This window comes from Nicotiana sylvestris, chromosome 6, assembly GCF_000393655.2.
Source record: "Nicotiana sylvestris chromosome 6, ASM39365v2, whole genome shotgun sequence".
NCBI lineage: Eukaryota > Viridiplantae > Streptophyta > Magnoliopsida > Solanales > Solanaceae > Nicotiana > Nicotiana sylvestris.
The window spans coordinates 208214510-208231863 of NC_091062.1; the positions used below are offsets into that span (position 1 = coordinate 208214510).

The 17354-nt window shown below is 35.9% G+C and overlaps 3 protein-coding genes across 3 annotated transcripts; all 3 read left to right on the plus strand.

Moving 5' to 3' along the window:
* Positions 1-357: 357 nt before the first annotated feature.
* Positions 358-1851, plus strand: LOC104243167 (putative F-box/LRR-repeat protein At4g13960). The gene is made up of 2 exons (XM_070149919.1): positions 358-670; positions 1583-1851. Exons 1-2 carry the CDS (start codon positions 358-360, stop codon positions 1849-1851), a joined length of 582 nt encoding a protein of 193 aa, XP_070006020.1.
* On the plus strand, positions 935-3028 carry LOC104243164 (uncharacterized). The gene is made up of 3 exons (XM_009798318.2): positions 935-2181; positions 2264-2455; positions 2569-3028. The coding sequence occupies exons 1-3, from the start codon at positions 2035-2037 to the stop codon at positions 2749-2751; spliced, it is 522 nt and encodes a 173-aa protein (XP_009796620.1). The 5' UTR covers positions 935-2034; the 3' UTR covers positions 2752-3028.
* Positions 3029-3761: 733 nt separating this feature from the next.
* Positions 3762-5626, plus strand: LOC104243165 (putative leucine-rich repeat receptor-like protein kinase At2g19210). The gene is made up of 3 exons (XM_009798319.2): positions 3762-3893; positions 3997-4543; positions 5103-5626. The coding sequence occupies exons 1-3, from the start codon at positions 3809-3811 to the stop codon at positions 5539-5541; spliced, it is 1071 nt and encodes a 356-aa protein (XP_009796621.1). The 5' UTR covers positions 3762-3808; the 3' UTR covers positions 5542-5626.
* The last annotated feature ends 11728 nt before the right edge of the window (positions 5627-17354 follow it).

A 17354-nucleotide genomic window follows, 5' to 3' on the forward strand; every position in this document is an offset into this window, starting at 1 on the left:
ACAATCGATTTGGTGTGATTGCATCGCTACCTTATTTTTTCCTCTCATCTTGTTCTTCCTTATTATTAAATAATCATACTTTATCTTATATTTTTTTATATAGTAATAATTAGTATCATACTTTTTCTTTGTACTATTGCAAGTTTATTATTATTGGTGCATGATATCACACTATAGCAAATAATATAATCTATTCAAACATTGTATACATCAACACAATACAATACAATACGATACGATACATTATGAAACGAAACATAACAACCATCCAAACAAGCTGTTAATACATATGCTTTTGCCTGATTGTTTTTCAGGAAAGCTGGCCACTGAAGTAACATAGAACAGAAAGTTACAGTAATGGATCAAATCTCTCAGTTACCCGACCCGATTTTACAGCATATACTCTTCTTCCTACCGGCAAAAGATGCAGCTCAAACTAGTGTTCTCTCCCGGACATGGCTTAACGTTTGGAATTTACTTCCTATACTTACATTTGATTTTGATGAAAACGCTTTCATACAGAAACACTTGTCTGCAGCAATAGAGGAACAGAAACAAGCTGATGAAGGAGACGCGTTCTTAAATCATATAGATAGTCCTTTGACAAATCTCCGCATCCAAAAAGCAATAATACAGAAATTCAGACTTTCTCTTAATTTTTCCGCTACAAGTGAGAATCCCGCAGATATGCTGACCAAGGTGGTACCAAGGAACAAGTTCGAGCTATGCAAAGAACTTGTCGGCATGCACTCAAACTAGAAGACAGTGCTACCTCCTCTAGATGAATGAGACTGGAGGGGGAGATTGATGATGTCCATCTCATTGAAGAAGTATTAGGCATGTGCCTAATAAGAGTTTTCTTTGGTTTGGTAGCCAACCTTGTTGACTTGGTTTGGTTGGTAGCCAACCTTGTTGAATTAGTTTGGTTTGGTAGCCAACCTTGTTGAATTTCTTTGGTTTGGTAGCCAACTTTGTTGAATTGTGAAAAGTGTGTGTAAATTGTCAAATATTGTAGGCTTTAGAGAGTGAAGCTTTGGCTATAAAAGGAGAGCTTCAACTCTCATTTCTTCACACCAACAAAGAGAGAAAGAAAGAGTGAGGTTTCACAGACAGGGTATAAGAAAATAGTCTGTGAGGAAACTAGAGAGTGAGCGATATTGTAGTGATGTGGGAATATCAAAAGAGGGTTATTTCTTTTGAGTGTTGTAGTGGTCTTTGGAGTATTTTACTCGGATCTACAAAGTGTAAAATTCCTTACTATAGTAATATCAGTTGCTCCTCTTGGGGCCGTGGTTTTTTCCCTTATTAAAAGGGTTTTCCACGTAAAAATCTTGATGTCGTTGTTACTCTTTTATTCTTGTTAATTACCGTATCTCGATGCTACATTATTATTCCGCTTTTATTACCATGAATATTATTTCTGTGGGGGTTTATTCCCAACAGTTCTGAGATTAGGTGGCTGTAAGTTAGTGTGGCCTCTATTTGTTGATCATATAAAGCTTACCAAATTGAGTGAGTTGTCTCTAGCTGATGTTTATTTGGATGAACGGATAATGTTAAAAATTCATTTCTACTTGTCCAGCTGTAGAAGATTTAAGTCTCGTCGAGTGTAGGGGAGTAAAAGATATATTGATATCTAATCTCCCTAATCTTCTGAAGCTTACCTTGCATCAAGAGGATGATATAGCAAATGAGAATATTCTGATTCAAGCTGTTAACCTTCAAAGTCTGAATTATAGAGGATGTAACGGCGAGTTAAAGTTTGATGTGGCTTCTTTCAAATTTATGAAAGAATTTGAGCATAATATAGGAGCAGATTACCAACCAAATGGTAGAAAATTTTGTTTCTGAACTACCCTTTCTTGAGAAATTGGAGTTAAACTTTTGTTTTAAGTTGACGAGGCTTAAATTTTCGAGTTGTGTACTTAGACATTTGACATTCCGTTCTTATAAGAGTTTGATGGAAATTGAGATAGACACACCAAATCTGCTACGTTTTGAATATGGAGCTCCTAGATTACCTGTTATATCTCTATGACAACATCTTCTCTACAAGAATCTTATCTCAGATTAATGCCCAACGAACATCTCGGCACAAGTTGGTTTCAACGTTTGAGGGAATATTTATCTAGATTCGAACAGCTGAACTTAGAATTGGTTCTGTCTATAATTTCAACCACTGTAAGTTTGTACTTCCATTTTCATTTTATTTGGTTAATGTTCATTTTCGTTACATTGATTGTCTCTTTTGTTGATTATCAAGAATACATTCACAGTGGAAGAACTGAATGAAATTACATCGTTCTGCTCGCCATCTGTTGTCAAGCATTTGATGCTAAAGGATGTTGCGCCGCCTCTAAATTTTGAATCATTGTTAGATGGTTTGTTTTGGACTTGTCATCCAGAATCTCTGTCAGTTGAAAGTATGTGGGGGAGAAGTGATGAATTTATGCAGGTTAATGTGATCTTCCTATCTTTTCATATATGTAGGATAATTTTTTTTCTTATATAGTAAAATGAATTGTAGTGGTTTCTCATTCTTGCTCTGGATTTGGTATGCAATTGCAGTTCTTGAGAGAGAAATTAATGGAAAAAGAAGGTGTTCAACCAGTCTGCTGCGACTCAAGAAGTGTCAAATGTTGGAGGCATTATCTTAAAGGAATTGAAGTTGAGAACTCTACTACTAGTCTGCATGGGGATTCTTTTTCTCCATGTCAAGTCTCAACCATTTGTTTCAAACTGAGGTGGTAGAATGCCACATTCTGGTATCTAAGGGCATATGCAATATAGTTTTTGTACTTTCAACTGAACCGAACATTTTCGACACAGGATGTTAGTATTGCTAGTATTGCGAAAGTGCAATGGTAAGAACATAAAGGTGGAACCATCTTGTTTGAATCTCGAATTTGCCTATGTTTGTCTGCTTGTGTCTGCATTATGCAAAATAATTTTTTATCAAGTCCTAAATTCATGACATATTAACATTGGAAACCTCAGCCCATCCTGAATAGATTGATAATGTAACATTTGTTTCCTAGAAAATATAAGTAACTATCCTTTGGGAGTACTATTTTCTTTCTGAAGAAAGAATATGATTGTGGGCCATAACTAGTTTTCTCTACTAGTTTGAACGAGTACAACATTTTTTGGAGGCATTATTAGTGTCATTATATACATCCTAGCTTTTCAATAGAACAATCAAGATCACAGACCTAATCCTTATGCTGATGTATACAGAGATGGATTCAGGATTTAAGCTTTATGGGTTCAACTTTTACGGTTTCTAGCATTGAACTCATTATTTTTTAAAAGTTATGGGTTCATATCTTCCATTTGTTGTAATTTTAGTGAATTTTTACTCATAAATTTTTTACTTTGTGCCAAAAGTAATGAGTTCATATGAACCCGGTACCAGTGCTCTATATCCGCCCTTGGATATATAGTAGAGATAATTAAAACAATATCAAGACATAAACTAATAAAGTCTTATGTTAGACTTCGTCTAGTCAGCTCTTATTCCCATAACATATATGCTTGGTCTATTACTATAGGATAAATTAGTGGCTCAATCAAGGTAAACTGATTGATTATTTTAACATAAGAAAGCACATTTCATGACATAAGAGCACATTAAGATACTACATGTTGCACACACCTACCCAGCAAGTGATATCAGGGTGGAGTTACTCAAATCTCTTGGAAACTTCAAACTTTAACCTGGTCAAATTAAACAAGGAATATATAAGGCAAAGCACCCAAATTATTCTCATTCAATCAACTAAACATCAAGAGAATAGAGTGTCTAGATATGGAGATTTTGAAAAGCTTCCTCTTTGCATGTCTTGTTGGTTTTTCAATAGCAACAATAGCTGTTGCACAAGATGGTCAATCAGGTTTCATGTTAATTCGTTATATATATGTATGTGAGTGTCACCTATAATATTTAATTTTTGTCCTGACTAACGCTCATGTTCTTTTAATTTTCCTGTTTTACAGGATTCATAAGCATCGACTGTGGAATACCAGCAGGTTCCAATTATACTGACGTAATAACAGGCATATCTTACGTTTCAGACGAAGGTTATGTCACTGGGGGAGTGAGCAATACCATATCACCTATATACCAATCCAAATCTCTAGAAATACCATTCCTCACAGTTACAAGCTTTCCTTTAGGGACAAAAAACTGCTATACTCTAAACCCTGCTCAAGGGAATAATACCAAATACTTGATCAGGGCTAGTTTTTTCTATGGAGATTATGATGGAATTAGTCAATTACCAAATTTTGATCTTTACCTTGGAGAAGAATATTGGGACACAATCACAATATCTAATGCTTCTATACCAATTTGGAAGGAAGTTATACACACCCCTTCTAATGATTTCATAACTGTTTGCCTTGTCAAGACAAATACTACAACTCCTTTTATTTCAGCCTTAGAGTTAAGGCCATTGAATTTTACTACATACCCAACTCTAAATAAATCATTGAATCTTATTGGACGTCTGAATTTTGGCTCCTTAACCAATCAATTCATTAGGTACGTTTATTTAATATTTTTAATTTCATAAGATCAAGGTCTTCCTTTTCTATACTAAGATCTCGTTATTAAGACAAATTTAAATAAAATTAACTTTTATATATATTCCGATAACATAAAAAAAATATTTTTTACATGATTTTTACCCACTGTAATAAGTCAATACAGTCAGACCTCTCAACAACAGCATCGTTATATAACAATCATTCACTATAAAAGTCAAGTTTCTTTTGGAACTAATTTCCATGTTATGTTATAATATATGTTTTTTATAACAATACATCGCTATAACAAAAAAAAAAAAAAAACAAGACTGTTATAGAAAGGTTTGATTGTAATATTTTTTACGGGTTAGTTGTAATTGACTTTTAAATAACATGATATATGACATAAATTTTTTTTTTTCTTCCTGTGAGCGTATAAAAGTTAAACCAGTTTTTACTAGCTTGGTCCACCATGATTTTTTTTTTTTTTTGGGAAGTTACTATACTTGTCTTTTTGTACCAAGTGGATATATTCGTAACAATTAATTGTTTGCTTTCTATTTAAAAATACATAGGTTCCCTAATGATGCATATGATCGAATTTGGCTACCATTTCCATGGGAGGCAATGACAACAATTAATACAACACAAGACATACTTGAGAACAGTTACCGACTACCATCGGCGGTAATGAGCACGGCAGTGACACCGACCACCGCCACTGACACGGTGTCGTTTTCCTGGCCGGCTGATAATACCACAGACAAGTATTACATATACTTGCACTTCGCCGAAGTCGTAGAATTGATTGGGACACAAAAAAGGGAATTCAACATTTATATCAATGATAACCTCTTTTATGGACCTTTGTCTCCGGCATATCTGTCGACGACGACGATATTCACATTGTCTCCCGGCTATGGTTCCGAAAGATACGATGTTGTAATTAACAAAACTGCCACGTCAACATTCCCACCACTCATTAATGCTGTCGAAATTTATATAGAGATGTAGTTTGGTAAACAATAAGAAAATATATCAACAGTTTGTCTGTGGTGTGGACTGAAATAAAGGAATTTAGAATTTTTGGGCTGTGTTATTGTTGTACCTTTTTTTCTGCTTTCTCATTATCTACCGAATTGAGATGAGATTGAGTTTAATCTTAATTAATGATTAGATTATTTTAGTTAAATGAGTTGTTGGTGCAAAGATACGATTTTCAGTGATGTTATTTAAAGATTAACCAGTATTTATTTTGTCCTAAAATTTTAAATTAAAAAATCATAACTTCAGAACAATTCAGGACACTTTTGTCCTAAAAAAGTAAACCGTAGAGTGGCTACCTGGTGTCATTCCCACCGCCTACGCCACGTCTGATAACAACAGAGATAGATAAGATAAGATGAGGTTAGAGGTTAAGCAACTCATTAACTAAGATCTGATAGTTAATAAATACACCAAATATAAGAAAAGAAAAATAAAGTAATAAATGACAAAAAAAAGGTTATAATTTAAACTTTTAAGTGTCACAAATCATATATGAGCTGTCCCGTACTAATTAAATGGGTTGTTGGTGATAATTTTACAACTACATAATTTAGAGGGACTTTTACTTTTTTCAAGGGAGCCTACGATGACTTAATCGATATATTTCTGTTTCTTTCCTAGCTACCGGGGAAGGGTAGAGGAGAACATAAGTAACCATCAAACTATAGAACCTCACCTCAAACAAAGGCCCTCGGAAGAGCCTGAAGTAGAGAAACCTACAAATAAATAAAAGAATACCTGTCAAAAGCTTCACCTCGGTAAACCTTTGGAATAAAGATCGTCGAGCCGCCGACAACTCCCAGGGTTCACTAAAACAGGGGATACTCCGCGAAAGACTATTGAGTGACCTGTCGAGCTGATCCGACACCAAGTGGGCCGCACCTCTGAGGACTCAATATGAAACAGAAAGGTGTTCCTTTAAGCCCTAAAGTCGTCCGCTTTCTCACCGGTCGCATAATTTGCCACTTGACCTATGGTCCAAATCTCTGTTACACACTTTCTAGGAACGAATATTACTTTACACACCCAATCTTTCCAAAGTGTATCTAATAGCCCGTTTGACCAAGCTGCAAAAATCAGCTTATTTTGAGAAGTGTTTTTCTCAAAAGTACTTTTGGCGAGAAGCAGTTTGTGTTTGGCTAATTAGTTTGAAAAACACTTCTGAGCAGCAATTAGTGTTTGGCCAAACTTTAAAAAACTGCTTCTAAGTGTATTTTTCTCAAAAGTGCTTCTCAAAAAAGTGCTTTTGGAGAGAAGCTACTTTTTTCTCCTTCTCCAAAACTGCTTCTGCTTCTCCTCAAAATCACTTTTTTTCCTTCCAGGAGCTTGGCCAAACACCTCAAATTGAGGCCAAAAGTGCTTTTGGCCAAAAATAAGCTTGGCCAAACAGGCTATAAGACACACCACTTTTGGCAGCTGGCGCGCGCGTGTTTTCACAAAAAAGAGGCTAGTGAATGTAAAACTTTCAAGTCTAAACCATTATCTAAATGCCACATGTCCCCAACCTTTGTTATTTTTTTCTTTTCTATTTTTAGTTATTTCATCTCCAAATAATTTGGTTTCTTTTCCACACACCCCCACCCGTTTTCTTCTTTCCCTGGACACCTACTTTGTCATCTCTATTAATTAAACTCCGAAACACAAAAATAGTTTTAGAGCTAGGTCCAAGTTTCAAATTAATTAGTCATCTCCTTCAAGTTTAAATATTTTTAGATCTGCTAATGAAATCAGTGAATGATTTCTCCATTTGTTTTCATAATTTTGTTTTTAGATCTGCTGATTTTTTCTTTGACTTCAAAAATTTAATTTTTTTTTTAATGGGTGTGAAGAAAGGGTTTATAATGTAGGTTTTGCTCTAAAAATTAATGGCGATAGTGGTGGTTGTCATGGCCAACACTTAAAGCACCATGTGAAAGATCTATGTAAATATTGGTCATGGCGATAGTGGTGGTTGCCATGGCCAACACTTGATTCATGTGAATATTTTTTTTCCTAGTGGGTATTTCCATGGCTGTGGGAGTTTAGAGGAGGCTTAGTGGGTATTTCCATGGAGTTTAGAGGAGGCTTGGTGTGGGAGTTTAAAGAAGATGAGAGACGTGGGGGGGGGTTGTTTTCCGTTTTTTCTTTTTTCCTTTTAAATATATCAATTGTGGTGTAAATTTAGTATTTTTATTTTTTGTTCCTTGAGTTAGGACATGTGTCACGACCTTATTGGTGCGTGATATTACACATATTCTGAAAAACTGGTTAAGAAAAAAGTGGTGTGTCTTCGATACACTTTGGAAAGGTTGGGTATGTAAAGTAATATTCATTCCTAGAAAGTGTGTAACAGGGATTTGGGTCATAGGTCAGGTTGCAACTTATGTATTTTGCCAGAAAGAATATGATTGTAGGCCTTATTGTTAACTGAAACTAGTTTTTTCTAATAGTTTGAACGAGTAGGACATGTAAAAATTGCACGGGGCGTCCTATATATTTAACATATACTCATTTTTTTAAAAGTTTTAACTTGTACCTACTTTTTAAACAATTTCAGCCTCCTTTCTCCTCCTCCTTCTCCTTCTTTGTTTCTTCTTCTTCTTCTTCTTCTTCTTCTTCTTCTTCTTCTTCTTCTTCTTCTTCTTCTTCTTCTTCTTCTTCTTCTTCTTTCTTCTGCTACTGTTGGTGTTACTATGAAACTCCAGTTCATGGGGGATGATGTTGCCATAAGTATGTTTATCAGATTATTTAAAAATAAATTATAAATAACTTTCTAAAGTAAGTACGTACATGTGTGTAAATATAAGTCCATTTCCTTTAATTCACATTCTATTATTTTTTTTTGGATTCAGCTTTGTACATTATCAATGTTTTAACCTGTTGTGCTAAATCATTATCTAGTTTTTTAAGTTACTAATTCTACTTATGATAAACTTATTATCTGTACAACAAATCAATTACATGATAGCATAAAATATGCTGAAGTTTAGCAAATATAGAACGAAACTTCAGCTAAAACATGCTGAAGTTCAGAAAATAGAGAATAAAACTTCAGCTACCAGAATGCTTAAGTTCAGCAATTACAAACAAAAACTTCAGCAAATAGAGAACAAAACTTCAGTTACTATGTTTAAGTTCATCAATTACAAACAAAAACTTCAGCACACTTGGTTCAGCAATTTTTGCTATTTCAGACCCGTCTACTAGAATGTTGAAGTTTTGCGTGATTGCCTTTGCTACTTCAGCCCCGTATGCTGAAGTTACGCGAAAAAGTGGGTACGCTTGTAATTTTTTTGCAAAGCGGGCACAAGTTAAAACGTGACCCAAAAAGCGGGTATAGATGCAAATGTCACGTACGATATTCCTTGAAGGCTTTTATAACTTAATTAATGTGGGCCAAAAATTGTTGATCGATCTATATTTATATTATATTAAATTAAAGGGATTTTTAGGTTCCTATACATTATCTGAAACTATTAAAATTATTCTAATTTTGTATATTATCCGCCTTAAACAAAAAATGCTTATAATTTATATAAAATTCATTATTAGTGCCTTAAATTAGGGGATTTAATTACACCCTTTTTCTTTTTCCTCTCCTCTCCTCTCTCCTTATTTCTTTAATGTCTCTGTGATTCCTGAATCCTTTCTTTTTTTTTTTTTTTTTGGATTAGCTGCTCACCTTTAATGTGGTGATGTAAGAACCCAAAAAAGTGATTCTAAAATTAATGCACATATACGAAATTCTGGCGGTATGCGGACATAACGAAGTTAGATAGTTGAAGCTCTCTTAAATGTCGTAATTTAATAATTGATCACGTCTAACTATGCCTTGTAAAAAGGACTAAGAAGTCATTGCAAATATAATCCGGTTTATAAGTTTGGAGTCGAATCCCACAGAGAACTAACACGTAGCTACAACTGTTCAATATTGCTAAGAAGACAAACTCGAACAATTCCTAAGTTATAAATATTAAGATTCTTATATCTAATTAACTAACAAATTAAAATAGTAAATTAACAACTAAAGATACTAAGGGTTAGAGACAAGATTAAGGAAGTCTAGAGTTATGATTTCCCCTATTGTCGGAATCCTTCCCGCTATATTTTCTATAAATTCGCCTAAGTATTCTCTACAGATCATGAGCGCTCTGACTGTCGTAACTCTCTCCCGAGTAATTACCATAATTACTAGACATATTCTCCCGAATTACGCTAGTTGGCATTAAGTACAACTCACTTAGATCTCACCAAGGTTTCGTTATACCTAATCTCACCTTTAAACCCTCCGTATTGATCCCTCATATACGTTAGAAGTGATGTTGTTCAACAACTACCTAAATATGCACTCTCTCCCGAGTAATACACACTAAATAGGCATAGTCGATTGAGAGCTCTTCAACCAATCAGAATAATAACGTAGTTGAACAAATAAAGAAAATACTACAACAAATCTATGTTAACGTAACAAGAAAATCATCCTTCAATAGATTCCATAAAAACCCTAGATAACAAATTAGCTATTCATAATAGTATGCAAAACTATAATACTAGAATTCATAACCAACAATGAAAATAGGAAGAAGGAAGTGAAAAACTCGTAAAAGAATTCTCCGCCTTGCTCCTAGTGTGTTCTTGCCTCCTTAGGTCGAATCCCCGGTCTCCTTAGGTCTAAATTATATCAAAAGTCATCAAAATGTCGTTCTTCCATGTATATATACCAAGTAGGGTCGGACCCAAACAATTATACCTTCTTCTACGCAAAAAAGGATACTTTTCCTGAATAGAACGTGCGCGACCGCAGTTGGACCGCGCATATCCACTTTGATTCTACCGGACGAGTGCGGCCTGACTGCAGCCGCGCACTTGACATGCACTTTTCACCCTGTTCTGTTGGGAATTTGGAAAACGTAAAACATAAAAGTTGTATCCTTTTGAGTTAGCTTTCCAATCATATATAGTAGAGTCCAAATGGAGGTCTGAGCGAAAAGTTATGTGCATTTTACTAGACAGTGCGTAATATGCCTACTCGATTCGTCGTTCGTTCCTGACTATCATCCGTTGATCCCCCGAACACGATCCCAGATTAATTGCTTGGACTTTTACTCAGAATTCAAAGATTCAAATCACTTGAATTCATTCTATAACATCTACATAGCTCGGAATCACTCCTACAAGGCATAAAACACACCATTAGTGCAAAACATTAGCGATTAAAGCTCAAACTCAATTAAAGTGCAGTAAATTAGAGCGTAATAAGCGACTAAAATACATAATTATAGCCTATCATCAACACCCCACACTTAAACCATTGCTCTCTCTCGAACAATCAAACTACACTTTATATAGACACGACCTTTTTAAACAATTCTCCTAACTCATCACACCAAGAATATTTAAAATAGACTAAGCACAAACGTGTAACATCTTAACCTCAAGATTTGACTCACAAGTACCACGTATTATTCACATCTAACCCACTTACTCTAACATATTACTCTAACATAGAGGTCAAGGATTACCTTTCCTCCATGAATGAAGTGCCCTCGTACAACAAAGAGAGTAGTTCCATACACAATAAAATTTAAGAATGATTAGGAACTTTAAATAGAAATAATTCACTCACTCTCAGAAACAACATTCATATGCCACAAAAGATGAACCATAGGCTTGCTCGTAGTGTAGTACTCTACTAATTGAGTTCATTTAGTCGAGGATCAAGTAGGATTATATTTGGTTGTAATGTAGGCTGCGGGACGGGTATGATATATTTGGATATAAGAGTGACTACACCTCCCTAAGAACTTTAATATATATGTTTTAACATTCAAGTCCATGCTTATGTCAAACCATGACTCCACCTTCACATCAATATACATCAACTCCCAATTTATTTAGGCACAATTACATCGAGAGTTATCACTTATCAATGAATATTTTTCGCAACAATACAACTATTTTTTGTCTTTCTTTTCTTTTTCAATTCAAGTGGCTTTTATTTTTTTTTAACACAGTGCACCTTTCTCCTTATTTCATTAGTTCCACTCAAAAGTCAAACCAACCACCCCACACTTTAACTACACAGTTCATAACAATTCAAGTGCTCATAAGAGGTGAAAAGGTTCAAATAGATGGTTAATTCAAATAACTGGGTAAGGCTTGTAATGTTGTTGCCAAAGAAACAAGATTACAGGCTCAAAGGGGTTAACTATGATACATACTAATTAGGCAGTTAAAATATATATATATATATATATATATATATATATATATATATATATGGCTCAACAAAGAAATGTCTATATCACTTCCAAGACTGAACAAAACTACTATTTTGCTTTGCAAACACACGGGGCAAGTTCTAGACATCAAATGCAATGCACAGAATACAACATCACTTACACGCACATGGCACATAATTCACTCAAGATTGGATCATCAAGACACTCTAGTCAAAGCAGTTACGCAAAGTTAACAACATACAATTTAAGGTACTTATACAAGAGTAAAAAACTGAGCCTAAGCATCACAACTAAAGTACTCACTATTCTCAAGGCATAACAAAGTCAAGAGATATTGCTTCAATTCAAAACTTCAACACAATAGCTCCTACTCCCAAAAAAAAACTATCTACACCCAGTTCAAACAAAATCTTTGGAAAAGAACTGCGACACAAAGAAAAACTAAGGGGTAATTGCTACACTACCTAACAAAAGAAATCTTTTTTGTCTTTTTTTCTTTAGACTTAAATCCCTCAAGAAAATTCCCTAATAGATCCATCATCGGAAAAAGTCCAATCTTTTAAAAACAAATATTATTTAATTAAACTAACACAACTAAAGTAGCATGAAAAGTCACCCAGATAATCTCCTCACCCCACACTTAAATGTGCATTGTCCCCAATGCATATCATATGTCACGACCCGGAATTCCTACCCTCGGGAGTCGTGATGGCGCCTACTCGTAGAAGCTAGGCAAGCCACGAACTTAGAAATTTTTAATTCTCTGTTTTAATCTTTTTTTACAACTTATATTAACAAGTGATAAACATCTAAATGACAACGGAATGTGAGATTTAAGCGGAAGTCTTAAATAAATATAAAACCAAAATGTTTTGAAAGTCAACACATGCCTCTACCCAGAAACTAGTGTCACAATATCCACGGACTACTAAGAGTACTACATACAACAGTTTGAAGGAAAAATAACATTGTTTGTATCGGATACATGAGATAACAGAATATAATAAAAAATAGAGGAGACGCCAGACTTGTGGACGCTTGCGAGGCTTGCGAGGCTACCTCGGTGTCTCGGTGGACTGAAGGTTGTCTCCCCTACTGCTGATGATCAAGTGCCGCTCTAGTATCTGCAGAGTGTAGTATCAGCACAACCGATCCCATGTGATGGTAAGTGTTTGCCCTAACCCCAGCAAGGTAGTGACGAGGCTAGGACCAGACTCCAGATAAACCTGTGCAGTTATATAGTATATGGCGGAAAATAAACAGGAATAAGCAGTTTTAAATGGGAGGGGATACATGCTTCGGGGAAACATATCAAGACCAACAGAAACTTAATAAAATATGAAAGGACAACTCAATATCTACAACAATACAATAACAATATTGTTGCAGCACGCAACCCGATCCCATATCATTTAATATTGTTGCGGTGTGCAACCCGATCCATATATATATAGCTGTTGCGGCATGCAACACGATCCAATATAAAATCTGTTGCGGCGTGCAACCCGATCCAACATAATATCTGTTGCGGCGTACAACCCGATCCAATATAATATCTGTTGCGGCGTGCAACCCAATCCGATATAATATCTGTTGCGGCGCGCAACCCGTTCCAACTGTACAGTCAACAATAATCATAATTAACCATCCCGGCGAGGGATCAACAATAGACTACACTATCCCGGCAAGGGAACTCAACAGTACAAGTATATACGTCCCGGAAAGGGAGAATCAGCTATAACCAATCTTAACTCAACTCCTACTCGTCTCAATTACCACCATTTCTCAATCATAAGTAGATTCCACGATAAACAAACTAAGTCTTCGCTCAATATCAAGGATTTACTCACTATTTCAACCATAGTAACATTCAAGAATACAACAAGTATCAATTTAAGACCCGTGGTCATGCTTGACACCAATGTATAGATACTCGTCACCATGCCTATATGTCGTACTCAACAAGAAGCAAATAGCAAATAGGACTCAACTCCTAATCCCTCAAGCTAAGATTAGACCGGACACTTACCTCGATGCCTCGAACATAACTCAAGTTTCAATTATAGCTTTACCCATTGATTCCTCCGCCAATTCGCTCGTATCTAGCCACAAGTTACTTAATTACATCAATAAATGCTAAATGAATCAATTTGAATGCATGAAAATGAGTTTTCCAAAGTTTTACTCATAGTCAAAATCGCCCCCGGGCCCACATGGTCAAAACTCAAGGTTCGAACCAAAACCCGATTACCCATTCCCCCACGAGCTCAAATATGTAATTTATTTTGAAATCAGACCTCAAATCGAGGTCCAAATCCCTAATTTTTGAAAAACCTAAGTTCTACCCAAAACACCCAATTTTCCCCGTGAAAATTATTGATTTGAAGTTGAAATCATGTTAAAAAATGTTAAGGAGTGAAAGAAATAAGTTAAAAATCACTTACTAGTGTTTTGGGAGAAGAAGGAGCGTTTGGAAAATCGCCTTTTATGTTTTAGGGTTTTGAAAAGTGAAAAATAACTGAAAAGTCCGTTTAAATATACTCCTCTCAGACTCTCTCCGCGGACCGCATAAAAAGGACTAAGACTGCAGAGCTCCACCGCGGACCGCAAGAAATCGAGCGCGGCCGCGAAACCGTGGACCGCACAAATCCCACCGCGGTCGCGAGGTCCCCACCGCGGCCGCGAAGCTTCCACCGCGGACCGCGAGACATGGCTTCAGAGACCTGTAACTTTCTGAATTTGCAACTTTTTCCTAAGTGTAAAAACATCCAGAAACTCACCCGAGCCCTCGGGGCTCCAAACCAAATGTCATACTAACTCAAAAAACATCATATGGACCTACTCGTGTAATCAAATCATCAAAATAACATTATGAACATCGAATTAAATCTCAAGATCAATGAAATTTTCTCAAAACTTCTTTAAACATAAATGTTTGCAATTTAAGTCTGAATCACGTCAAATGACATCCATTTTTCACCAAATTCCATAGAAACGTCTTAAGTCATATATAAGACCTGTATCGGGTGTCGGAACTAAAATACGGGTCCGATACCATCATGTTCTAACCAAATTTCATTTCAAATTTCCTTGAACAATTTCAGAAAATAATTTTCTTTAAAAATTTATTTCTCGGGCTTGGGACCTCAGAATTCGATTTCAGGCATACGCCCAAGTCCCATATTTTCCTATGGACCCTCTGGGACTGTCAAATTACGGATCTGGGTCCATTTACCCAAAACGTTGACCGAAGTCAAATTAACTCATTTTATAACCAAATTTTATCATTTTCACAGAATTTCATATTTAAGCTTTCCGGCTACGCGCCCGGACTGCGTATGCAAATCTAGGTGACTTTAAATGAGGTTTTCAAGGCCTCAGAACACAGAATTTCGTTTTTAAACGAGTGATGACCTTTTGAGTCCTCACATCATAACTATAAGAGGGTAAGAGAAACTCACTGGTAGGCCAAAAGACGAAGCACTAGCAGCTCATGGGGTACTTAGACTTCTCCCAGGCTTGGTCCTTCGTGCGGGTACTTAACACTTAGTTCCAACCATCTAGTTTGTTGTTGCATCCTTCCAATAGCTTTGTTTTCCATGCTCCTAGAAAATAAAAAATTGACACTATAAAAATAATACAATTAAAAATAATAATAAAAAAAGAATGCAGTAAAGCTGGGTTGCCTCCCAACAAGCGCTTGATTTAACGTCCCGACACGACGTGAATCACTTTTTGCCTCCACCTTGAGCTTATGAATTGAACCTCTAATTTGGCATCAAGTTTTCGGCTATGCTCCAAGGGTAGAGGAACAAATCTAATTGGCCCAAGAAACCATTGTACTATTCTACGCTTCTTGGCTTTTAGATGAGGTATGTAGTCCTGTTTTTCTGGCAAGAAAAATTCCAGAATGTAGGCACGTTGTTCCTCATTCCTTAACTCCTCAATCGGCTCGGATGACTCGATTTCCATATAGTCATCCAAGCACAATGTAGAAAAATGTTTGGAGTGAGGACCAATGCGCTCAAACACATGAACTTCAGGACCTTCAGCATCCTCAACCTCAATGATACTAGAGTCAATAAAATTTATATCCTCAATGTCATTGGGTGACTCTAGTCTCACTTCTACAACATTGACATTCTCAAATTGTAGTTGCCTAGGTTGTTGATGTTCTACTCTGATCTCCTCAATTAGAACCTCAAATTTATGCTCTTCTTGGCTCCTATCCTCAAAATTGGCTTGTTGAGCATTAAAAGCTTCAACCACTTGACTCACTTGAGCCTCCAAGTTGCGAATAGTTGCCTCTTGTCTTTCTATATGCAATTGTTTCTCATTGTTTTGTTCCAGAAGGACTTTAGCATATCCTTTATCTCCTTCAGGTCCGCATTCTCAGGTTCTTTGTTCCTATTAACTTCACAAAAAAAGGTAGAACCATCATAGTAAGGGGTTGGGGGAAGATAAGAAATATAAGCACAACCATGAAAGTGACCATTTTTACCACCACACACATCACACACATTTCACAAATAAGATGGAGTTGTTGCACATAACTCGCTCTCGGCAACGGCAACGGAAATGACGTCAAAATTTGATCACGCCCAACTATGCCTTATAAAAAAGACTAAGCGGTCGTTGTAAATATAATTCGGTTTACAAGTCCGGAGTCGAATCCCACAGAGAACAAAGGGGTAGCTACAACTGTTCAATATTGCTAAGAAAACAAGCTCGAACAATTCCTAAGTTATAAATATTAAGATTCTTGTATCTAATTAACTAAAACGTTAAAATAGTAAATTAAAACCTAAAGATACTAAGGGTTAGAGACAAGATTAAGGAGGTCTAGAGTTATGATTTTTTCTATTATCGGAATCCTTCCCGCTATGTTTTCTATAAATTAGCCTAAGTATTCTCTACCGATCATGAGCGCTCTGACTGTACGCTAGTTGGCATTAAGTACAACTCACTTAGATCGCACCAAGGTTTTGTTATCCCTAATCCCACCTTTAAACCCTCCATATTGATTCCTCATATACGTTAAGAGTGATGTTGTTCAACAACTATCTAAATATGCACTCTTCCCGAGTAATACACACTAAATAGGCATAGTCGATTGAGAGCTCTTCAACCAACCACAATAATAATGTAGTTAAACAAATGGAGAAAATACTACAACAAATCTATATTAACGTAACAAGAAAATAATCCTTCAATAGGTTCCACCAAAACCTTAGATAACAAATTAGCTATTCATAATAGTATGCAAAACTACAATACTAAAAATCATAATCAATAACGAAAATAGGAAGAAGGAAGTGGAAAACGCGTAGAAGAATTCTCCGCCTTACTCCTAGTGTGTTCTTGCCTCCTTAGGTCGAATCTCTGGTCTCCTTAGCCTCCTTAGGTCTAAATTATGTCAAAAGTCATCAAAATGCCATTCTTCCATGTATATATACCAAGTAGGGTCGGCCTAAATAATTATACCTTCTTCTACAGAAAAAATTATACTTTTCCCGAATAGAACGTGCGCGGCCGCGGTTGGACCGCGCATATCCACTT

What these genes read in the sequence shown, in the direction of transcription:
- LOC104243167 (XM_070149919.1), top strand. Translation starts at nt 358, where the DNA reads ATGGATCAAATCTCTCAGTTACCCGACCCGATTTTACAGCATATACTC. An exon ending in TCTTAATTTTTCCGCTACAA is followed by an intron (nt 671 to 1,582) that starts GTGAGAATCCCG and finishes CTACTTGTCCAG; the next exon opens with CTGTAGAAGATTTAAGTCTC.
- LOC104243164 (XM_009798318.2), top strand. Translation starts at nt 2,035, where the DNA reads ATGACAACATCTTCTCTACAAGAATCTTATCTCAGATTAATGCCCAAC. An exon ending in TGTCTATAATTTCAACCACT is followed by an intron (nt 2,182 to 2,263) that starts GTAAGTTTGTAC and finishes TTGATTATCAAG; the next exon opens with AATACATTCACAGTGGAAGA. An exon ending in GAAGTGATGAATTTATGCAG is followed by an intron (nt 2,456 to 2,568) that starts GTTAATGTGATC and finishes ATGCAATTGCAG; the next exon opens with TTCTTGAGAGAGAAATTAAT.
- LOC104243165 (XM_009798319.2), top strand. Translation starts at nt 3,809, where the DNA reads ATGGAGATTTTGAAAAGCTTCCTCTTTGCATGTCTTGTTGGTTTTTCA. An exon ending in TGCACAAGATGGTCAATCAG is followed by an intron (nt 3,894 to 3,996) that starts GTTTCATGTTAA and finishes CCTGTTTTACAG; the next exon opens with GATTCATAAGCATCGACTGT. An exon ending in TTAACCAATCAATTCATTAG is followed by an intron (nt 4,544 to 5,102) that starts GTACGTTTATTT and finishes AAAAATACATAG; the next exon opens with GTTCCCTAATGATGCATATG.